Genomic DNA, 24,595 nt, shown 5'->3' on the forward strand with positions numbered 1-24,595 from the left:
AAGGGGGGCAGGCCCTTGCCCCCCTGGGCTGGTGCAGTAGCGGAAATTCTCTGCTTGTAGCCAGTTTCTAGCCCATGTGTGTCCATAGCAATGCTTGCTGGAAAAGATTGTAAGCAGAGAAGAAGTGAATGTGCTCACCTCCTCTTGCCATCTCTGTACTGGGGGGAGATTATTTTTTTTTTTTTTTTTCGCTAGGGAGGAAGAGAAGACTCGATTCCCAGGGAGTTTTTCTGATTGTTTTCCCGTTGCCACTCCTTCCCCTCCTCCTCACTCTCCTCCTCCTCCTCCTCTCTCAGTACCCATAAGGCTGCTCTCGCTGCTCCGTAGCCTGATGCAAGGTTACTTGTAGGACATGCGAATCTCTGCAAGGTGCAGCGTTGCCTGTGTTGGGTGTTCCCCTCCGGTTCTCATTTGCTGAGGGATGAGGCAACTTCCAGGCTCAGCTCAGCACCTGGTTAATGTGGCATCGGGGCTTTGGTTGCTAAAACCCCTTCCTGCAAAGCCTGCCTGGATAAAACAAACAAACAAAAATCATACAGGGCTGAAACTTCAACAGCAATTCATAAGGTTGTTTAATTTGCAAGAGGTGGGCTGGAGTTTTGCTGTGATAGAAAAGGAGTTGGTCCCCTCTTCCCTCCATTCACAGGCTAAGAAAAGGTAACATCAAAGTATTTTTTGTTTTTTAGTTTTTTTTTTTTTTTAGTATGGGGTTTTGATGTTTTTAAAACCTTTTAGAAATTGTTACCAGCACAAGTATTCACATAGTAGTCCAGTATTTGAAGCTGAATGCAAAGATCTCCCCCTCCCTACACATATGTACTCCTCTCTGGATGGCACTGACGTTTGGCTCTGAAGTTTTAGCTCACCTCACTGGAGACTGGATGAAGAGAAAACCCCTGCTTTTTGGTTTAAAAATGGGTCCAGGTTGTGTTTTAACAGCAGTTTTAGCACTCACACAGCCAACAGGTCAAGTTCAAGGAGACCTTTCAGAAGCACGGGCAGAGGCTCATTAACGTCCAGCATCTCAGAAGCTTGTGGGTTGTTGGGTTGTTAGCTTGGCCCAGTGTGGGATGATCCCCGTGACCTCTCTCTCATCTGAAAACCATGCCCTAGTATCTATCCAAACCACTTCAAATCTCACCTTTGGCTTCAGACAAGTAGACCTGTTTTTTGGAGGACCTCATTCTACCTAAGCAATGCCTTTTGGAAATACTGAGAGAAATCGTGGGGAATTTAGGGAGACTTAAAGGCGTTATCCAGCCTGCTCTCTTCACCTTCTTCTCTCAGCAGATCAATGGCTCTTCCTATGCAGAGGAGCGAAAGCTCAGTCCCAAATTAATGCTGATAGGACATGCACTGATTTCTGAGGTGGCACAAGCAGGTTTTGTGTGGAGTAGGATGTCCGCAGCGACTGATCCCTCACTATTCCTGCTCTCAGCTCTGCCTTGAACCAAAGTTCAACTTGGGAAGAGATGCTGTCATCTCTTCTTTCTCTTTTTTTCTTTGTCATATGGGAGGGGTATGTAGTGCTTGACCCAGAAAACCTTGGAGAGGGTGAAGAAACCATAGCAAATGTCAACAAAAGGGTTGGCCAAGTAACTTGGAGTAATCCAAGTACTTAAAGGGGGCCAGTACTTCTAATACTTAAAGGTGGGCTACAGGAGAGATGGGGAGGCACTCTTGATTAGGGATGGCAGCAATAGGATGAGGGGAAACAGTTTTAAGCTGAAAGAGGGTAGATTTAGACGAGATACTAGGAAGAAATGTTCTCCTGTGAGGGTGGTGAGGCAGTGGCCCAGGTTGCCCAGAGAAGCTGTGGATGCCCCATCCCTGGAGGGGTTCAAGGCCAGGTTGGATGAGGCTTTGAGCAACCTGGGCTAGTGGGAGGTGTCCCTGCCCATGGCAGGGGGTTGGAACTTGATGGTCTTGAAGGTCCCTTCCAACCCAAACCGTTCTGTGATTCTGGTTCTGTGATTCTATGAATCTGTGCCATTGTGCCTTCCACCCAGTCGTACCTGTTCTTCGTGAATAAGTAGACACATAAAAATACATGGGTTTCTACGCACACACGTGCTTGCTGTTTGCTTTTTCCAGTTGCCTCTTTGGACTTAATGAGTTGTGTATTTAAGCTGCCATCCTCATCAAGAGCACACACCATGCAGACCTTGCCTGAATTTCCCCAAAGTCCTCGCTGATAGTTTTGGCTGCAGCTGCACCTCTTTCTCTGGCCACAACCTCCTCTTTTCAACCTGAGATCCCCGACCGGGGGATGCCAACCTACAAAAGCCAATGCCAGGAGTGGGGATTACAGCCCGCATCAAAGTGAGCGGGGGAGACCCTGGCAGCTGTCCTAACCTGCCGTGCACCTGCACAGAGCACAGCTCATACTTTTAGATGTTGAACCAGCTTGTGTTTATTACTGATTTAAACTTCTGAATACTTCAGTTAGCAAATAACAATTCCCAACAGATTTATAGGGATAATCTCAAAGATACAGATAAATATTAATGTGGACCAACAGCATCCATGTGCTCAAGGTAGCGATGTGGTGTTTGACATTCAGGAAGGTAAACTGAGGAACAGCAAATTAAGAGCCGTTCCTAAACCTTTATATTTGAGAATGCAGACCTTTTTCATTTCCTTGATGTCTTGAAAATGCTCTGGAATAAGGGAACTTGTCCATCTTGGGACAAAAATGTTACTCTTGTACTTTCCAAGTGGTCCAAGGAAGCCATCTGGGCACCTTGGTCATCCTTCCCAAGGAACATTGGAAGGCGCTGACAAAGCAGCTGAATGTCTTTGTTTCTATATCAAAGAAGTGTCTTTGGATGTATTTCACGGAAACAGGTCTCATGAATCTCAAGTGGTTTCCTTGAAATCCTTCATCCTTTTAACACTTTGTAATGAGAAACATTGTCTGCTCGGAGTAGTTATGAGAGGACTTGTGTCTGGAAGGGTTAATCCAGAGGACACATCCAACACTGTCTTCCACCCCTTCTCCCCACACCTTTTCCACTCCCAGTCTTTTATTTTTTTGGACTGGTAACCTCACATTTCTGTAATCTAAATGTGCAAATGCTTTGCAGTCACGGTCCAGTAGCTGGGTTAATCTCAGACCCCTGGAGTGGCAGATGGCTGATTTGTTGCTGATTCCAGTTACAGAGAATCGTGCCACCTATTATCTTTGCACAGGCTGCTGCTCTAAAAGGATGCCTTGGGCAAAATCAGTGAAAAGCAAAGCAAAGCAAACACTCTCCGATCTGCATCACCACAGGTGAAAATGTAAAATATTTCACCTTTGTGTGAAGGGCTCGAGAGGCGGACAAAGAGGGGAGAGGAGGCAGGAGGGGAAGAAGGGGAGAGGAAGATCTCCGTTTTCGTACCAGAAGTGCAGAAGCTCAGAGTGGCTTTGCTGTGTTGAATCACGAGCCTTTACCCTGTTTTAAATGGTTGATCCTTGGCTTCAGCTCTCTGCTTTAACTCTTCAACAAAGCAGGCGGGTGTGCATCCTTGGACACCTTCCTGCTCTTCCCGAGCCTCTCCAAAGCTGGTTGTTGTAGGGATCCGTGGCACCAGTCCCTGCTATAGCAGCTGCTGGGGAGAACCATGATGGCTGCGTGGTGCTGCCATGCTTACCAGGGATACTTGGGAGGAGAAACCTATGCATCCATGTGGGTTAAGGAGAAGCTCAGGGGATCTTCCGAAACCAAGAGTGAACCCCAGCACCAGGTGGTCGGAGGGTACCGGCTCGCAGGTGGTGGTAGGCACGTAGAACGATGGAATGAAATGGAGAAGGGCAGAGCAAAACACTGGGTGCTTGTAACCATTTTCTGCACGGTCATGCCCACAATCAAGGTTTTCTTTTTTCTCTTTGCTTTTGGAAATGCCACAGAGTCAGATGAAGAATTTGGGAAGAGAATGTGGGTTCCCTGTGCAGAGTCCAGTGACAAAACCCGTGAACAAGGTAAGAACAAGGCATTATGGCTGTGAAAGTTTTTTGTTTTTTCTTTCTTTTCCCCTTCCAAACCCATCATTGCAACGTTAGACATGAAATTGAGGATTTGCACAGCACAGAAACTGATATTGCAAGCACTAAGGAAAAGAATCTAAAAAGATCAAGCTGAATAGGGGCTTCTTTTTAATGCATACCATTATGAGGTTTGGGTTTTAGAACCATTTGTGTTGTATCTAAATGATCTATATGTGAATAATTGTTACCAGCCTCCTGACACCAGGACCTAATTAGGAAGCAAGAGCCTTAAATAGGCCATTTGCGTAGCGAGCTTCCATATGTCTCCTTGTGTAATTTATTTGCTTCACTCCATTGAGATATAATGAGAATGAAACTCCTAGAAATGCCTTTGACTCTGAGGCTCTCCTCTTCATCTCCTCTGCAGTTATAGGTCACTGTTAAGAAGATAATATCTATTTCCCTTTGTTCAGAAAGCAAAAGGTACCGTACTGCTACTCTTATTCCAGATTGCCCAAGTTTCTCTATTTCAGAGTTTCCAGTGGAAATAGAATGAGAAATACCAGAACAATCTGCAGCCTAAGAAAAAATTAATGCTGTCAGAGAATGCACAAAGAAGGTTAGGATAGGATGATCTTGGAAGAATACTACCTACTGTATCTACCTCAAAATCATACAGTTTGAAGAGCACTGTGTTGGTTCTGTTCTGCTTTCTTCCTGCTAGGGTGTGAGGAAGGGGGAAAGGTTGGTACTGAGTTTTGGTTTAGTTTTGAGTATTTAGCTTATTCTGGACCAACATGCTCTCTGGGGCTCTCTGCTCATGTTATGTTGCAGAGCATCTTTGTGGTTTTTTGAGATGATATTTCCAGACACCTCGTACATCCATGAGTCCATCCCATGCTTCAAGCATCCTGCTTCATTCTTTTGCTCCCATCAGCCCAAAGTCAACAAAACTTAAACCTGTGATTCAGAACCATTTTCTATGGAGATGAACTTTAATGAGTGCTTAAGGTTCCCCCCTCCCCCCAAATCAGGACCTTCTTGAGTTTCTCAGTGAAAGACAGTTCCACTTGCCATGATTTTGTTTATGATAATTCACCAGCATGTTACCTTCCAGGAATTGTCATTGCCTTCCAGAAGGGAGGTTAGTGCTGGTCTCCTCGCAGTGATAATTATAATCAGACCTGTCAGCCTGTACACAGTCTACGCTTATCGCTTGCATGTAGGAGGATTTTTTTTCCTGAAGCCTATTACCAGTGCTGCTTCTTAGGGAAAAATAGTCATGATTTTTCCTTTTTTTTTTTTTTTTTTTTACCCCCTGCTAATCTTTGATGGCTCTCAGCTTTTAAAGCGTGGAGATGAGCAAAATGACTGCCAGCTGCAGTTAAAGAAACTGTCTGTTGGTCCTGGTGTAGAGCTCTGCATCTGGAGAGCCAGGGATCGGGTGGATAAGCGGGGAAATGCCGAGGATTTAATTTGTGACAACTCTTCAGGCATGCGGGAGATGTGAAACAGTGCTTTTTCCAATGGTAATTCTCCCAGAAACGAGCTCTGCAGACCCGCCAGATGAGGACCGTGAGTGGCAGGTGGTTGTTGGCAGTGGTACCCTCCCTCCCTGCTGTTTTGGGCAGAGATCGGAGGTTTTGCCCATGTTGAACCACGGGATGGCCAGAGAAGCGGCTGTGGTCAGTGCTGAAGGCAATGGTTGGCATCCAGGGATGGGTGCAGTGCAGGAGCGATGGACCTGCTGCCACCAGCACATCCCAGTACAGCGGTGACCAACTGGGTCAGTGTGGAGGTAGTGGGTATGATGTGGTTCAGTATTTTATTCATCCTGGGATATTTGAAAATTGTCCGCTGTAGTGTTATTCCCTAGGAGATGCATTGCCACATTTACTAGATTTACCCCCATTTTCACTCCATTATTCCTAAGACCTCTTTCTTTGTTTTTTGTTTTTTGTTAACTTTAAAAAAAAAAAAAACAACTTTACTGTTTCATCAGTTTAATTGAACAATGGATCTTTCAGTCCCTCCTATGCTATCACCATGCTCTTTGCAATGTTCTCAGAGGTTCAAGCTACCTTAATTTCAGTGGAATTTGAGGATGATCAGCAGTTTATAGCTTTTGTAGCAAAGGAAATAGTGGGACAGTTGGAGCTCTTACATTCTCAGCAATTATATATTTACAGTGTGCAGGATGTGATTTGCCTTTGTTTTATTTAAATTCGCTGGGAACTAGAGATTTATTTATCAGGTGTCATTCCCTGAAGGAAGATAAATGCCATATAGCAAAGACTTCATCTATTATACAAACAGATTTGAAGGCTTTGCTGTTGCATTCATCTGCCTCCTGCACAGAGTAAAAACGCCTTCGGCTGAACGGAGACAGAGTGATACTTAGCGGTAGCATCCTCTGACCTTTTGATCAGCTGAGATCTCAAGCCATATTAGTGGGCAGATTATGATGTGATGGAAAGAGGGCCAGGAATAGCCTTTTTATCGTGAGATCCTTCCTGGGAATATCCTTCTTGGGTATATTCAGGTGGTTAATCACTAGGGCCAGGACAATCTGTTGAAAACAAGGGAGTGAAATACTGGTACAGGCGATGCAAATACACTTGGCTTTGCCAACTAATTATAGCTTATAGTTTCTCCCTAATACTCTCCCACCTTTCTGTATCTATCAAGGCTGTGAGTGACCTTGCAATATTTATAATCACTAACAAGCCCATTTTGGCAGAAAGATCTACACAAAAGGGACCCTGAGTCCTGGGACCACAGAGAGGCTGCAGTCCCTGAATTGCAGATACACGCATGGCGAATGCAGATATCTGACTGCAAAGGGAAACATTCCCATGGAAATATCTCTGTGGCATTTTTAAGATAATAACAGTGATTCTTAAACTTATTTCAGCCCTTTTTAGGAAAAAAAAATGAAATGCAGGCTTTAAAAAATGCACCGCCCGCTTAAACTTGTTTCAGCCCTTTTTAGGAAAAAAAAAAGAAATGCAGGCTTTAAAAAATGCACCGCCCTGAGAGTATTTTTTTTCTCTTTTACAGAGACAGACAGAAATAAAAACAATTTTTACATTGATCTTACCTAGCTGCTGGTGCAGGATGATTCCTTAAACTTCTCTGTAGGTTTAAATTAGCCTCCCTTTCATCTTAACAGCCTATATGAATCTTCAGCCTCCTTGATAATTGGGCATAAAGAAACTCTTTATTAATTTCTGACTTTTCACGTCACTAACAGTTGTGCCAAAGTTTGATCTGGCTCCTGTGACCACTTTTGGAGGGAAGGAAGGACAGACACTTGTTTGTGAAGTTTGGTGTAAATGCATTGGGGTCTATCCGAGCAGGCATCCCATGCCAGTTATGGAATACATAGCATAGCCCTGTACAGGTTAGCGCAAGGATATCTGAGTTGTAAATGTTTTATTTCATCTCGAAGCCGAATGAGCTGCTTATTTTCCTGATGGAAAGAGGGCGAAAGGCTGGCGGTGCGTGAATACCAATCTGCTGTCAGCATAGTGGAGATGCTGATGCACCAGGTCTGGAGAACAATAGCTGCCACAGCCCTCTTTGAAAGGGAGAAGGTTATAGAGGTGGAGGAAATGCACAGCAGGACACCGTCTCTTCTTATCTCCCCCAGCCTCTTCAATCAGGTGCCTGCTGGGCTTCCCACTCCTCCTGCCTTTTGCACTAGATCATAGGATCATAAAGTATTCAATTCTGCTGGCATGAAGTTATCCGACATCCTCCTGGCATTATAGCTTCTGAGTCAGGGAGCTGCCGTGAAACGTTGATGCTGGGATCCCACCTCGTGCTTGTAGCTGCAGCTTCCAGGGCCACAGAGATGTCCAGATAGGAGCTGGGAGGAGACACGACCTGCCAGACACAAGTCTCCACCACCTTTTCTTTGGGAAAAGCAGTCACTGTGAAGGGTGAGTCACAGAATCATAGAATCACAGAATGGGTTGGGTTGGAAGGGATCTTAAAGATTGTCACGTTCCAACCCTCCTTGCCATGGGCAGGAACCCCTCCCACTAGCCCAGGTTGCCCAAAGCCTCATCCAGCCTGGCCTTGAGCACCTCCAGGGATGGGGCATCCACAGCTTCTCTGGGCAACCTGGGCCACTGCCTCACCACCCTCACAGGAAAAAACTTCCTCCTAAGATCTCATCTAAATCTCCCCTCTTTCAGCTTAAAACCATTACCCCTTGTCCTGTCCCTCCATCCCCTGATCAAGAGTCGCTCCCCATCTCTCCTGTAGCCCCCTTTCAGCACTGGAAGGTGCTGGCAGGGCTCCCTGGAGCCATCTCCTCCCCAGGCTGAACAACCCCAACTCTCTCAGCCTGTCTTCATATGGGAGGTGCTCCAGCCTCTGACCATCTTTGTGGCCTCCTCTAGACTGAATGAGAGCCTCGATGCAGTCTGTTCACCCAGAAAGTGCCATTGTTGAAATAACAGCTGGCTTGGTGTGACAAAGTGGTCCTTCCCAAGCTCCATCTGCAAACCACAAGTCGGTTGCCGCCGGGGCGATGCCCATGGACGAGCATTGCAAGCGTTGCGAGGGATGGGTTCAAAGGGATGGGTTCCTATGAACACTCCCATCTGAGAGTAAGAGCTTCTGACGATGGCTTTGAAACTTTTCCACCAAGAAGGCTTTGCAGTGTGTGTGGTGAAGAGGCTGTATGGAACAAAATGTTTCCCCTGCCTCTCTCCGCTGCCTTGTTGGGTTGTAGGAGGGTGCCTGGGCTTGGGCAACACCACACCAACATCTTCCCTCTTGTTGTGAGTTTTCATTAATGCTTCCATGCCTTGTGCCAGATGGTCATTGCCTTGATCTAGTCTGTTCTTCTCAAAGTGCTTGCGTTCATCTTCTTGTAGGTCAGAGGGACCCATGAAAGCAGACTCGCTGTGCCTTGGGCAGCTCAGCACAGGAAGTACATGTAGGACTTCTTATGGTCCTCTAAGTATAGTGTGGTTAGAGCATATGGTAGCTACTGGTGGTGGCATGCCTTTTTTGGGGCGTGCAATTTGAAGGTGAAAATGTTGAAGATGTAGTATCACGCAAGTGACAGTGGTGTGGGATGGAAAAAAAAAAAAAAGGACAGAGGGTTGTTTATGGAGTTAAGGTACCCATGTATAACTTCATCATTTTAAACACATAACACCTGGTTCCTTGCAAATATTCGTAGGTTGCAGATGGCAGTCATCTCCAGTTTCTGACTGAGTAAGAGTAATATCATGAACCAACAAAATGTTATTGTTAAAAACAAATCTAGAGCCATACACCTTCCTTCTCCTCACTGGGAAGAAGTGATTTTGGGCAGGAAAGGGGGAAGAAAGACAAAAGTCATACCAGCGTCTTAAGCTGCGTCTGTCTTAAGCAAGTTAAGCAGCATCTGGGAGCGTTGCTTGGCACAGGAGTGTGACTGGCTATACTCAAACCACTAGACCCGTCCTTGGCCTGCTTTTGGTCCCCAACAACTATCAAACTCCTAAATCATTCCTAAGCATGGATCAAGGTTCATCCCAGTGAGCCATTTGCATTTAGCTGCTGTTAGGGAAGCTAAGACGTGGTTGGGAGCAGAGATACAAACCGTTCTGTGCCAGTTGGCCTCAATGCCAGGGAATATTTCTGGGCACATTTAGCTTACTAGTGGCTGAAGAGGCTCAGACCCAGCTGGGAAACTGGACTCCATCATCCTAGATCCTGTTTGTCAGCAATGGGATGGAAAGAGGAGCCACAATCAGGCTGATTCAGCCTGCCTTGGCCCTGACCTCTCCAAATCAAAGACAGCAGCTAAGCCTACAGGATTGAACATGCTGATAACAGAGAAAAGGCTATAATATTCCAGAAAAAGGCTATGTATGGTATAGGTGCATTTCCTGGATATTTACCAGTAACCTCCCCTGCCTCTTCGAGCTCAGATTAAAAGAGTTTTAAGCCATTCAGTTGTTCTTTCCTGAAGCAGCAAATGCCACCAGTTATTTTGCTTCACATAAAGTGTTTCTTTTTCCCTCACTATAGGAATGCTCCTTTTTCAATAAGTTCCAGCCTTAGGACTGGTGTTCTGTATAATTTCCTTTTAATCGTTTGGTGGTTGATAGTTAAATGTCTCCATAGGAGAACGTTGGAGACACCTATAATAAAACAGCTCCTGGAAGGATATACCATCATATCTTTCAAATATAAGTAAACCCTTTGCTTGGTAAAGAAAGTTCTATTTTGTGTTCACCCTATCCAAAAAATATGTATATATATTTATATCTACTTTTCCACACCAAATCAAAAGCCTAGGTGAAAAAAATAACTTTGGCTCAACTAGTGCAACCGAAGTGTTATGTTTCATTATCTTTTCTTTCACTGAAATCTGTTCATGCATAAGGTGATCTGATATAATGCATGTTTAAACATATCAAACAAAACATTTTCCCTTCAAGAATGCCTCAACTGTTTTGTCACAGTGGGGATGAAATTATTGATTGATTTTTGCACATATTTGGAAACATGACCTTAATCTGCAGGTTTCAGTGAAGAAGGTGTATTCCCCAGGTATTTCAGTAAGTTGGGTAAGTAAATTACATTTTTTGACATGTTAAGGATGTTCCATTTTAGACAAAGGAAGCTATATCCCAGTTGTGTGACTGAAACCCAATGCTCCGTGTTGCTTGTTAACAACTGCACATTTATTGTTTCGGTGTCCCAGTTTGCTATCAAGTATCAATGCACTGCTACATAACAAATAATCAATAGTTCTGTCAGTTGAGGATGCCCTGGAAATACAGTATTACTGTTAATATCGATCCACACAGCAGAAATCAAGGCATCAAACTTTGCGGGCATTACTTTCTGGCACCCTGGCTTTTACTTGCAGAGCAACCAGCTTGAAAATCGCTGCAACACGCTGTCCCCAGGGACGGAATGTTTCCTGCACACACTCCTTCCATGTAGAATAATGAGCACAAACATAAAGTTCGTGTGGTTTGCTTGCAGATTGGACTTCAGGCTTAAGTTATCATAGAATCATAGAACGGTTTGGGTTGGAAGGGATGTTAAAGCCCATCGAGTTCCACCTCTGCCATGGGCAGAGACACCTCCCACCAGCCCAGGTTGCTCAAAGCCTCATCCAGCCTGGCCTTGAACCCCTCCAGGGGTGGGGCATCCACAGCTTCTCTGGGCAACCTGGGCGACTACCTCTACATTGATGTGTGCTGGCAGCATCAAGATCATCTGTTCTTTGGTCTCCTGCCCCACCCTGGGCTGACAGTTTGCCTTGAGAGGAAGAATATGTGGTACTCCCCATCTCTCCATTCCCACATGTGCCTTCACACACAGCCCTGTGAGGTTGGCGGTCCTTGCCATATCTGTAACGGTTTCACAATGAAGCTGTGAATGAAAGTTTGTCAGATTGAGTTTCCAATTGTCAATTTTCCCAGAAGCAGCTCAGAATTTCATTAACTAAGATATAGGCATGATTTCCTATAAGCTCTTTTCAGATTTTGCTATATCCAGATAAATTAAATCAGTATTTTATCTATGTGCCACCAAAATTAGTTGGCACAGGACTCTTCAGCAGCTGCACTGTAGGATGCTGCCGTCACTGTTAATATTTCTTTAATAAGTGGCTCTACTCAAGAATAAGAGTGCTGGGGAGAAGGTAACCTGGATGTGAGCAGAGCATAACCTCAGGGGGGATAAGCGAGGAGATATAGGCATTTGAGAGAAGAGAGCAGCTCCACCATGCCATCATGACTGCGAAAAGGTGCAGGATGATGATGGAAGGGTAAAAGCAGGAGCCTCAGGCAGAATCACAGGATGATTTGGGTTGGAAGGGACCTTAAAGATCATCTAGTTTCAACCCCCTGCCATGGGCAGGGACACCTCTCACTAGCCCAGGTTGCTCAAAGCCTCATCCAGCCTGTCCAGATGGCTGGATGGAGTTCATAAGAGCCCCTAACAAGGTTTGTGCCGGCTTAGTTCTGTCTTGCAGGTGACTTTCACCCACATCATCAAAGGTCCCCTTGCTCCCAAGGAGGAAATTCATCATCCTTTTCCTTCATCTGAGAGCTTTAGCTTATCTCCTGCATGGAAAGTCATTTAGCACCTGGGAGATGAAGCTCAAGACAATGTCATGGGGAGCCTGTTTGAGGAACAAGAGACGCATATTATCTCCTCCTGGGAGGAGTCAAGGTCAGGTTTGACATGCCCAGAGCAGTCTGAGTTGCAGGGAGATGTAGCGCAAGGTTCTGTATCTACTGATGTTTCCTAAGACCTAACTTCATATCAAAAATTACATTTCTACACTCTAAAGAAACAAAAGTTCAGACACACAGCCAGAAGCAGATGTGACTTACAGCTCAGAGTTGCCACTGTGCAAGAACATGGAGTTAGAGCTGAAGTAGTCATCAGTTGTGGCTTTGTACTGTCGACAAAAGGAGATGATGCCATGGTTGCACACTCTTTAAAACATTGCTTCCTCCAGCAGTATCGCCTCTTCTCTGTACAGCCTTAGCAGCTTACTTCTTCAACTGAAACCACAAATGATGTAATTATATTTTTTTTTTCATTGGATGGTGAGTGAATGGCCGTATCTGCCCTTATCTCCTCTTTGAGATAAAATGCCCCAAAATGCCATCGTTGAAGTTCAGAGGTCTTTGGTGACTTGAAAATCCTCTCCAATTGCCTTGGATCAAACCCAAATGAAAGAAAAATCAATGTGAGAGTCAAGAGGCCAAGACACCAAAATGATGTGTCCAACGCAATCAGCTTGCTGGTTTCAGAGTGTTTCTGGCAGCCGTCTGCTTGTTTGAATTTGAGGATGTGACGCTTTTAGAAGTCAAGAGAAAACAAAAAACTACACGCTCGACCACAGTCTTCAGGTATTTTGCTTGATAACAGGATTCTCTTTTTTGTGCCCATTTTCTTGCAGCCTTTTTGTAATCATACTGTCAGCAGGTGTTTGTGGTGCTGAAATACCACGATGTGTAATTCTCTAAGTTTAAAAAAAAAAAATAATTTTGAAGCCTCAAAACATTTTCTCCTTACCCCTCTTCATGAATCAGCAACAGAATAGAGTGTGTTACTAAAGCTGAATAGACACTAATTTATTTACATGGTTAATGATTGGCCCTTTTTATCTAAAAAGATACTTTTTTTTTTTTTCCACACTACTCCTATTTCAACTCTGTAGTCTCAACCTTGTCCTGTGTAACAAAGAAACCGATTCCTTTATGGATGGTGTTAACCGAGGCACCAGTGGCTGAATCACATTTAAGAGCTAAATTCCCCTTTTATTCTCAGAGGTGGTCAGGATCAAAGCAGCAAGAGGCTGAGGCTGGAGAGAGAAACTTGAACACCCGGTGTATCCTTCCTGTGAACAAATAAAGACATTATAGATTCCCTCACTGACAGCATGACCCCTTGAATCAGCAGCATCTCCACAGTTTAGAAGATGATATTGTGGTAGTCTATCAAAATCCCTACCACGGTTGGAGCATCCTAAAGCAAATATATTATTGCTCTTGGCCCAAAGGTTTTTGTGACATTAAAAGGTGAAGATGAGAGTCAAAGGGTTGGCAGAGTGGGAAAAGGCTTCACAGTACCTACCGACACACCCAGCTATGGCCAGCTGTTACTGGGATTGGGTGTACCGTACTGGGAGAGGTTTGGAAGAGGTCTGTGGACAGGGCTGGTGGATGTGTAACAAGAGCTTTTCCTTTGGAGGAGACGCGACGTTGGAGAAGAGATGAAGGTGTATTAGCAGAAGTTGTTTACTCTCCTACTTGGCACTTGCTTAGGAAAACATTCTTTCTGGAGTAAAAAAAAAAATAAGTATGAATAAGGCATTCATAAACTAATGAAAGCTACATTTTCATCAATTATAATGGGCTTCATTAAATTCTGGACATTTACCACATCATAATGTTTATCTGCAAGGCAATATTTCCCCATGCTTAATAAAAGGGAACAGTGGGAGTACCGCAGCAAATTTAAGCCACTTCTAGCACTCAGTGTCAGGGTTTTAATGGCACCCACATTACCTTGGCTTCTTTTTATAGCTTCATCTTGCTTTATGTGACAATACTTAAGTTTTTATGTCATGCTTTTCACACATAAATCTCAGCATCTCACCAAGCAGGGCAAGACGTTATGCCCATTTCAGAGAACAGAAAAAATAGACTGAGGTGATCTGGTTGTGACCACAGAGCAGCACTACTGGGAGCCGACCTTGCTCTTCTTAAGTCCCATTCCAGGAATCCACTATGTCTCCAATGGGAAGCTTTACCTCTTTGTAGACGGGCTCGTAGGGGGGAATCAAAAGCTTGCACCAAACTGGGATGGAGAGAGTGAGCATCTCCCCATTGGCTTCTTGGGGTGCTGGATTGGGGTTCTCTGACAGAGTCAAGCTCTCAGAAGCAGTAACTGGAAGATTTGTGGGACCTTCACCCACATCATCAAAGGTCTCCTTGCTCCCAAGGAGGAAATTCATCAGCCTTATCCTTCATCTGAGAGCTTCAGCTTATCTCCTGCCTGGCAAGTCATTTAGCACCTGGAAGCTCAAGACAATGTCTTGGCAAGTCTCTCTGAGGAACAAGAGACATGTATTATCTCTTACTGGGAGGAATCAAGGTCAGGAAGAATCAGGAAAATATTCAGCTTGGTAGATAAAACAAATAGCATGAGTCTGTCTGTGTTTTCTTTCCATTTTTATCAGTGGCCACAGCCTGTTGGCTCTTCCTAGTGGGATATTCTGTAAGTCCTGTTTGGCATGGAGAAGGGAATAGCTGACCTCCCCTGTGTTGAACTTGTCAGTTTGTCACCTTCTGGTCTCAAGTTTCCCTTGAAGGCAGCTTGGGTTTGGTCTTCAGAAGCTCCGTAGGACTCACCAGATCCTGAGCTGCTGTCTGGCAGTAGCAGCAGTGACTCAGTAGGCACAGAGACTTGGGGACAATATTTTAATTCCTTGCAAAAGCTAACTGTGGCACTGGGTCACCCATAATTAGCCAGTTGTTGTAGCTGGAAAGGCAGCTGCGTGTTTAAAACGATCCAATTCCCCCAACACTGTTTTTCTGGGGGATCCTAAAAGCCCTGGAGTAGGGGCTAAATCCTGAAGCCATCACTCTTCTCTCTGAGTCAGGAATCTGTGGTGGTCCCAAATTGCTTTGCTGGATTACAGATGACCGTACTGGCCAGCCTTACTGCAGACTTTGAGGGGCCCCACTTCAGTTCAGACACGCAGTGATGGCTGTTGAAGGGACACCAGCTCCCTTCACGTCCTCCAGCCTGTCCTTTGCCATCACATACCAGACCATTTCACAGGGGGCTTTGCTCATTTTGTTTTGTTTTGTTATTTTTCCCAAAATAAACAAGGGGATTGGTGTCCAGCAGCTCCAAAAATCTCTGGGAGCCACACTGCCAAACACCTTCTCCCTTCGGCACTGGGAGACTCTGGGCTTGGAGCTGCCTGTGATTTTCAGCCTCTTTGGGTTCCCTCCTCCTTGGAAATGAGCCGTAAATCTAAATGGATCCTATCCCAGTGAAATCAGACGATGAATGAATCAGTCAAGCAGGTTCAGAAATCCTCCTTCTGCTTCCAGGGAGAAAGTGCACTTGAAAATTACTCCCTCATGATTGAGGAGCCATCTCTCCACGTGGCCGCAGAGCTACTGCCACCGTGGTGTTTCTCATTAAGGCAACCTGTGGTCATACAGCCTTCAACAGGCTAAAGGAGCACGGGAGGGAAGAGGGCAATAGCATCCTTCCTCCACAGCCTTGTTTGCCCTATGGCCAAGGAAAGAGCTTCCTTCTCCTAAACCCAGTTGTCCTCCAAAGGGCAGATCAAGGGTCTAAGACGAGACCTAGGGAGTGAGGGAAAAAAAAAAAAAAAAAAAAAACCTGACTGTGTATGTCAGCACCAAGCCAAGCTGCTCTTTCTGATGAAAGCTTTAAAAAGCACCATTCCCCAATGTCGTATACCTCAGGGACCTGGCTGCTCCCTACAGATTGATGACTTGGTGAGGCTTTTTAAAAAAGCAGCATTGAAATTTCTGGCCTGACCTATAGGAGATGGGTTTCTAGAAGAGAACTCAAATCAGAAGATGAGGATGCTTCAGTCAAAGGGTCCAGAAAGTTGAAGGAGAAGTGTTCCCTGAGCACAGACCCTCAGCCGTTACTAACTTTTTATCAAATTTTGTGAGAAATATGCCAGAGGGTACTCACACAAGCATTTATGTGTCAGAGAAGGGAATTCTACCTGCATGGTGGCTTAAGTACTGAAACCACCCCACGGTGTCATCACCAGATGCAATTTTCATCCCTGTGTTTAACTGACAGTATTTTCAGTGCTGCAAGCATAAGGCTGTTTGGTAGTGCTAGAGTTGAACTAGTGAAGAACTGGGGGAATACAGAGGTTGAAATTATTTGGTTTCCCAAGTCAGACCTGTTTCTCTCCACGTTTGTCCTCAGTTTGTGCAAAGGTTCATCCCCCATCCCATGGCCGGTGGACAGAGCCAGGGAAGCACATCCGAAAATTTCTGTCTGTAGATACAGTCCTTATACGCTCCAGAAGGCAAAAAAAGAACAATCAGCTACATGAGAACCAAGCCAATTAAATGTCTGACTAGCGTTTCGAAAGCGAACATGGGTGGCATCAGAAATTTCCCATCAGCTGTAATAACGCCAATTACTTTGCCAATTGCTGATTCTGCTGTGATTTGTTTAGCGCAGTCATGCTTCGGCCTCTTGCCTGGGCTGATAGACTTTGTTTATGCTGGCTGTTCATTTGCAGAGCTTCTCTCTCTCTCTTTTTTTTTCTTCTTTTTTCTTTCTTTTCTTTCTCTTTTCCCTGAGCCCAGCTCAGAGCCTAGAATAGTCCTCATCCCCCTGTGCTCATTTCCAGATGGGGCAGGTTATTGCCAAGTTCAATGAGTTGCTCAGGAACAAGAGATGCTGCTGCTCTTACGAACTGCTTTGTGAATGCAAAGAGTTCCTTGTCTTCCCTTTCTGCTGTCGAGTTTAAAAAACAAAGAAGACTCTCAAGAAGCCAAGGGTCTTGTCAAGGAGCGTGTGGTTGGGATCTGCTGGGGATGGTGTCTCTGAAGCTGATGGCTTTTGTTGCAGGGAGAGAAAGAAGGACCTTGTGTCTCTCCAGATGGCAACGACACACAGAGACACGTGCGCGTTCAAAGCAAGTCTCACTGGAAAGTTAGCGGGAGCTTTTCATTACTGTTTACATTCAAGTCCTTGGAAATTAATGGGTGTCTCCATAGCCACTTTGCACAAGAGCTGTGATTCGTCTCCTGCTAATTGGGGGAGAGGGCTAATCATGGGCCTTCAAAGAGTGCATCTGCCTGACTGACAACTTGAGTGTAAACCACTGTGATATCTTCCAGAGATTTTAAAAGCTGGTTGAGTTCCCTTCCCTCTTAGATACCATTTCCTCCTCTGTCCTCCTACTTGGGACACCAACAGGTGGCATCACCTCCAAGGTGCGATTTGTTTTCCGATTTTCATCCTTAGCACCACTGCTGTCTTTAGCTCCTCAGCGATGGTCATGATGTACCAGCCTTGCTCCCAGCTCCCTGATGTGGTTTTGGTGTCCTGCACCCAGCTTTGCCTCCCAGCTGGTCTTCACAACCAGGTCCTGGGTACAAGTGCTGGAGAACACCACAAGCAAAGACGTAACAGCACCATCCTGACACAAGACTGAGCATTAACGCACTGACGAACAGCAGATAGTTCACGCAGGACTTTCTTGTGCACCAGGTCTACCCTGACCTACCCAGGCAGCTGGTGATAACATGAGCAGATCCTCACTGGGGTTCAGCCGGACTTGGTTCTAGCCATCCCTGTGGCAGGCAAAGGAACCTCCCAGAAACACCATCTCCCACATGAAGTATCAGCTAGAGGTGAGGCTATCGGCTCTCTATTTGTACCATCCTGTCAGTTTCAACTTTGCAGCTGACAAATGTATGAGTGACACACTTGCTGCTCGCAGCCCTCTTCATCACCAGGAATCGTAAAAGATCCTCTGGATGTGTTTTCAGCCCTCACAGTTCATACCAGCCACAAATAGACACAAAGCAGACAGGCTGTTGGCTCACCTTGGAGAAATGCAGCAAGGGAAATTTGCAGGGGAACCATCTAGTAACCCTAAGTTGGGAAAATTAAAGCAGAGGGAGGCTTCAGGAGACAGGATATGGTTCCTCACTGCAGTGGACCTTATTCAACGCTTGCTCTAGCAGTTCATGTAGTCCTCCCAAATGCTACAAAATGAGAGTGGGTCTGAACTCCCTCCTTAGACAGTCCAGTAGTAATATTTTTTCATCCACTTTGTATTCACTGCAGCACAGCTGCCACGGACACCAGCTGCAAGCCTTGTTTTCTTTGTGGGAAACCGAGACACAATGAAAAGTAATTTTTCCAAGTCACAAACCTACTTTGCTGTCACAGTAAAAATAGATGAGAACATCTCCTACCTCCTGTCTTACCTGCAGGACGGTCTCACATTCAAAGATGTTTTACGCATGAGCATTTGTGGAAGAGCTAGTCATGAAGTCCATTCCATATTCAGTTAACCCTCAACTAAAAGAATAATCTTTAATATTTTCAGGATATCCAAAGATTTACATTTTCAGAAAGCAGGTAAATCAAGCTAAGATTGGTATCAATGTCACTAGCTTTTTTCTTTATTCTTCCCTATCCTTTCTATACCTACTGAGTACTATTGAGGGTTCATGACATCCTGATTTTGTGTGAGTTGCAATATAGTAACTCATCTGGAAATATAAAAAGGGCAAAGGGATTATAAAGTTAGAGGCAGCTCTGTTGGTATGGCTGGCTTGGTGTTTATTTTAGGGAAGGACCTGTTATCTCAACGCATTGGAGTGCTGCCCTCGGAGCCCTGACACTTCATGCCCTGCTTCTAAGGTCAAAGGCAAACAGATCTCTCTCCTGGTGTCTAATGTGACTTTTTTTGTAGGGTCATCTGAGTAGGAGCAGTATTCAGCAGAAGAAATAAAGCCAAATTTGTCCTAAGCCTCGTTAGGGAAACTTCACTGTTGGGTTACTGAATCATGTCCGGTGGGTTCCCATCTGGACCCATTTTGTATCACAGCACAGGGAAGCGAAGCAGTGGTATTTAATGTAGGTCTCATGCTGAGTACTGCCAACTTTGGTTATGCTAAACCCTAGGAGACTGGACACATTTCTTTTTTAGTCCAAAGCAGAAGAATATGCTTTTACATGAAGAAAAAAAAAAAAAAAATAAATGGGAGAATACCAGTGATGATGAGAGACAGCACAAGGCAGAGAAGAGGCCATGAGAAGTCGTGGTAACTCCCACTGCTCTCTTGCAGACATTTCTGCATGTGTATATCCCCATCCATAAAATGGGAACATTAGTAATTCTCTGTCTTGTAGAGACTTAAGAAGCTAAATTAATTACTCTTTGTGAAGCTAATTGAGATTCCCAGATGAGTACTGTTTGGAACATTCTAATTCTTATGATTATTATTTCCATCGAGATTTGGCTCCATGTAATTAGTTTGCTGTAGCTGCAAACAGGTATGTTCTCTCAAGCCTTTTGTAGGCATTCCTCATGGGACTGGCCTGTGCCGAGCTCTGTGGCATGAAGAAGCACCAGCAGTCAGGGCTGAGACATCTTCCATCTCTTCTACCTCACCCCAAACCTGCATCCATCTCCTTGTGCATCTATGCTCTTCAAAAAGTCATGTTTCTGCAAGTGAACAGAAATAGTTTAAGGAAATCATCCCTATTGCAAATTTATACATGATTATAAAATTATTACAGTAAATTATACTTGTGTGTATGCAGTGGAATAAAGCCCAGAGGTGGATTATGTCCAATCCAGGGAGGGAATGAGGTTTTCCAATGGCATTTAAGTGTCTCTAGGTTTGGCCATCAGCTTCTGTTGGGTTTAACGTTAAATAAATTCTCACGCAATGTGTTCCAGTCACATATTGTTTTAGTTTATGCTCCCAAGTGCTGCTGAGCTCAGTAATTCTGAGTTAGCTCAATATTTTCAAAAACAAGTCAATAAAAGCTGCAGTTGTCATTACTCAAGATTCACCTGTCAAACACCTCTCCCACTTAAAAGTAGCACAACAGTAGGGGAACAAAAAGACCCACTAAAATGGTGCTGGTTTTAAAACAAAACAACCTTTATGATTATGTAAGAGTTATAGGAAGTATATTGTTTTATTTATGAATGTGGAACTATGTCTGTTCATTATTTCCTGAGTCTTGGCTGGTGTGTTTTGCTTTTCTTTTCCTTTCATAAATAAGCAATAATTGACATTGTGACATTCAAAGGAATGAGCTTTAAGGATCTTGAAACACCAGCAGCTTTGCCGGAGGTTTCGTCTGAGACAAGCTAAGTCAGAAGCTGGAAAGCTTGGGAAGTAGACAAAAATAATCAAGTCAATGTGTCAAAAAAAGGCTGTGCAACTTAGACTGGAGTTGTGCTTATTTACCTTTCTTGTGCATAAAATCTCAGAGGAGACGGGCTCGATGCTGGGAAAAGGGTTTGAAGACAGCTGAGGCACTTTGCGGTGGTCACATCTCTGTTACAATGGGAATATAGAGGTGTAGGCATTTCTATTCACATAAAAAATCAGTGAAACACTCAGTCTGTGTCCAATATAATCAGTTTGAATATTGTGATTTTTTTATGTTCCTGTAATCCTGGAACAGTCCTTCAAAATCCACGTTTGCCAAGGCAAATAGATTTCACCTAAAGGTAACTGGGAGATTCATTTTATACATCCCTGAATGGATAGGAGGCTCTACTCCATTTTTCAGGACATGTTCATGGACTCTCAGGCACCTGAATGTCTTCAAAGATCTGCCACTGTGTCTCTGAAAGACTGCTATGAGCATTGTCATTGGTGTCTCCTTCGGTAGGAAATATGTGGTTAGAGGCAAGGACTTAACAGAATAAATAGTTTTTTAATCTTCTCTATGTCCAGCTTCAACTTGCAAATAATAGAAGCACAGCCAGGGTGCTTTTGCTTGCTAAGTGTTTTACTGGCTTTCCCCATATTAGCTAGCATACTGCTGGAAAGAACTGAAATTTTAAACCTGCATTTGCAGGATTCCCCAGCGTTGCTATCAGCAACCTCCCAAACCCATCCATTCAGTTGGTCCTTTGATGTGCAATTAAACCCAGGAAAAAATAGCTTTGTGTAATGTATAAATAGAAAAGAGGAGAGATAAAGGCAGTGTTGAAGGCACTTGCTGACAGCTTGGCATCCAAACGTTAAAGGTGCATGCCACTACCTCTGCTTAAGAATGAGTCCAGAAAAACTTCTGCTCCTTCCCAAATTCCAGCCTGCTGAAAATTAACACTTTATTTACTTGCAGTTAGTTTTGTTCAGTTGGGAAAAAAAAAAAAAAAAAAAAAACCTTTGGTCTATGGGCCAACCTGATTTATCTTACCATCAAAAATGAGTTTTCTGTTAGATAAAAAAGACGGCTGCTTTCTAAGACAGTGTTTTTATTGTATTGTTTTTATCTCTATAAAAATAGCATTCTTGCAGGAAGCCATTACGTTTCCCCATTCCTACTGATGAATAGCCAGCATGTGAAATATAGACCTCTTGCATGTTGCAAAAGGTCAGAGTACGTGGCGTCTTCTTTGAGCGTCAGGGATAAGGCAGCCAGGCACATTTTGATTAACCTGACAAAAGGGTGAGATAATCCAAGTGGAAGCTCCAGTATTTGAATGAACTTCAGCCGTTAATGTCTGCCCTATCTGAAGGCTTGACTGATCTCCTGCCAGTTTTACATTCATACAACTTCATGGCCAAAGTGCTTTACATCAGTGGGAAATTCAGTTTCACCTTCTGGAAGAATTGAAAATAGCTGGTGCCGAAGGATGAGGAAAGCCATTCAAATTCAAGACTACGAGGAAACGTACGGAAGAGAAAACAGGATGACAGAGGGTGCGATTACCATCCTACAATTACCCATCTAAAGAAGGTAGGCATCTAGTCCCAGATGGGCTTCCAGGCTCCCTGTACAGCGAAAACAGAGCTCTGGACATTGGAGAGAGCCTTGCAGGCATCCTAACCACCGTTATGGTATCATCTGTATACTGTCTGAATGGTGTTTGCACAAAGGTTGAATCAGTTCAAGGCAAAGCTGGACAGGGTCTCTTGGGCTGTCACATCCAGCTCACAGCGAGTGCATCCCCTGTGTCTTCTAATCCCTTCAACAAAAATCATAGACTCATGGAACAATGGCATGGTTTAGGTTGGAAAGGACCTTAAAGATCATCGAGTTTCACCCCCCTGCCATGGGCAGGGACACCCTCCACTAGCCCAGGTTGCTCAAAGCCTCATCCAGCCTGGCCTTGAACCCCTCCAGGGATGGGGCATCCACAGCTTCTCTGGGAAACCTGGGCCAGTGTCTCACCATCCTCACAGGAAAACATTTCTTTAATCTATTAAGAAAATTTCTTCCTCATCTGTTAAGTTCCATCTTAACTTTCCTTTAGTTTGTTGTCCTCACTGTTTCTTTCAGTTTATATCCTAAATTTATTCTTACCCTTTTCTCTCATGCTCACAGCGTGCAAATGAATTGAAGCAGCTTGTTTACCTCCCTGTATCAATATGTAATACATATAAATATATATGTTATACCAGCAAACAGTGCATGCATCCTTTCTCTCTTGCTAGACTCACACAAGGCAAGAGAGGAGCCTGTGTGACTTGCAGCTGGCTGCTCCGCATCCTACTGAACTGCTCAAGGAGGTTTGGAAACTCCAAGCGTCCTCTTTCATACTGTGAAAACAAAATTGTAGAAAAGTGCATTCTGATGGCCAGCCCTTCTTTTTTTGCGAATGATTTTGTAAGAAGATTTTGCCACGCATGGTTTTGTGGCTGCCACAGGAAAACATGTGACAAAAATCTGCACACTTAGTTTTGTGGCTTCTCGGATGTAGATAAAAGTAGGTGTCAGAGTTGCAATGATAATCTGAGAACAGGAGGTCGGTATCTCTGGTGATGAAGAATGGGAAGAGTCAGAGCTTGGGGCTGAACTCATTTCTACATCCATATGCAAAGCAGTAATAAATTAGCTCCAGTTTATTATGGGGGAGAACATCAGATCTTCCAGCTGCTCTATTAGGACTTCAGGCCAGGATATTTAATTATGCCCTGGCCTCCTCCTTAAAGCAGATTATCCCAGTGACACACTGACTGCTGTGCCCTGCCAGCGCCCTTGGGCTTTGCTCCTTCTCCTTTGCACATAGCGCAAAGGGGTCCCCGGGTTTTCTCTTCAATTAAAAAAAAAATAAAATTAAAAATAATCTATGTTTGTGAGAATGGTTAGGATTTTATTATTATTAGTTAGAACACCTGGGATCTTATCAATAGGGAGTCTTTCGATAATGAAAACCATGGCCAGCATGGAGAAGGGCAATTTCAGTAGCTGAACTCCTTTCTTCTTATTAATTTGTCCATCTGTGCACTGCAGAGAAAAGAGATGTGGAGGGGGGCATCCCCCTCCTCTTCAACCCCTGTGCTCCCACCCGCGTACTGGCTCTGAATACACCCACGCCACAGGGACACATCTGTGCCCCCTTCCACAGCTTCTCTTCACACACCTTCCAGAGGCAAAAAATCCAGGTTCCGATTCATCCTGGCGGGATTATGGCTGTCACGGTGCTGCCTTCCCCAGGTTGTCTTTACTGCGTGCAGCTCTTGGAGCAAAAAAAAAATTCCCATTGCTGCAGAAAAGCCCTCAGTCTGTGCTGCTGGAGTTGAGTCATCTCACCAGGGCTTCCTTTCCAGAATGTTTATTTTGTCCCATCACAAGCTTATCAGTTCCTCTGTGCAGGGCATTTAATTTTCTTCTACTTTTTGAGCCCTTATAGGGCTTTGAAGTGCCATGTAAGCGTTGGGGTCACCACTGATGCAGCTATTTCAAAGATAAAGACAACGAGCATGGAAGAAAGTCATGGGTGTTTGTTTTCTTAGGGAGGATTGGTGATTATTATTTAGGTTTTTGTAATTTTGTGAGAAAATTTGTGGGAAAAAAAAAGTATAGCATTGCCCACATTAATGGTTTGTTTGAAGTGTTGCTAATTTCAAGGGAAATGTTTTAAATTTTCTTTTTGAAAGACATATTTTATATTGAGAAAGATGGAGAGGAGAAGAAGGATGAAAGAGAGGAAACATAAATGAGATGGCAAAAAGAATTGAGCCTTTTTTTTTTCCACCCAGAACATGACAAAATACGCTTCCAGAGCTATTTTATGTAGATTTTTTTCCCAAAAAACTATATTGTTCCTTCAGCTCTTTTCCTAGATTCTGTCATTTGCTCCAGCCTGAACTGGCGTGTGACCTGCAGCAAGTGACAACTTCCATGTGACTTGCTTCACCCTTCTGCAAACCTGGGAGTTTTAATGGATGTCATTCGTTAAACTTGCCCAGCTACTTTCGGAGCTCAGGGTGAGGCCGGCACTACGTACATGCAAAGTCTGGAGACAAACTGTCAGCCCTGTCTGCTCTAATGAGACTTTTCTCCTAGAGAGGACATCAGCTTGTATCCCGTCCACCAAAGGCATTTATACATAGGTTGCAGTATACGCTG

The 24,595-nt window shown here is 44.3% G+C and overlaps 1 protein-coding gene across 1 annotated transcript in view; it reads left to right on the forward strand.

Moving 5' to 3' along the window:
• Positions 1 to 3,609: 3,609 nt before the first annotated feature.
• LOC104464855 (SET-binding protein-like) overlaps positions 3,610 to 24,595 on the forward strand; it is a gene marked incomplete at its 3' end in the record, with an annotated part of 66,146 nt that continues 45,160 nt past the window's right edge. Inside the window, exons 1-2 of the mRNA XM_010077694.1 lie at positions 3,610 to 3,819; positions 3,893 to 3,964. Of these exons, the coding sequence (XP_010075996.1) occupies positions 3,610 to 3,819; positions 3,893 to 3,964 (282 nt within the window). The remainder of the gene's footprint in view (positions 3,820 to 3,892; positions 3,965 to 24,595) is intronic.

Source organism: Pterocles gutturalis, unplaced genomic scaffold, assembly GCF_000699245.1.
Source record: "Pterocles gutturalis isolate BGI_N339 unplaced genomic scaffold, ASM69924v1 scaffold5843, whole genome shotgun sequence".
Taxonomy (NCBI): Eukaryota; Metazoa; Chordata; class Aves; order Pterocliformes; family Pteroclidae; genus Pterocles; species Pterocles gutturalis.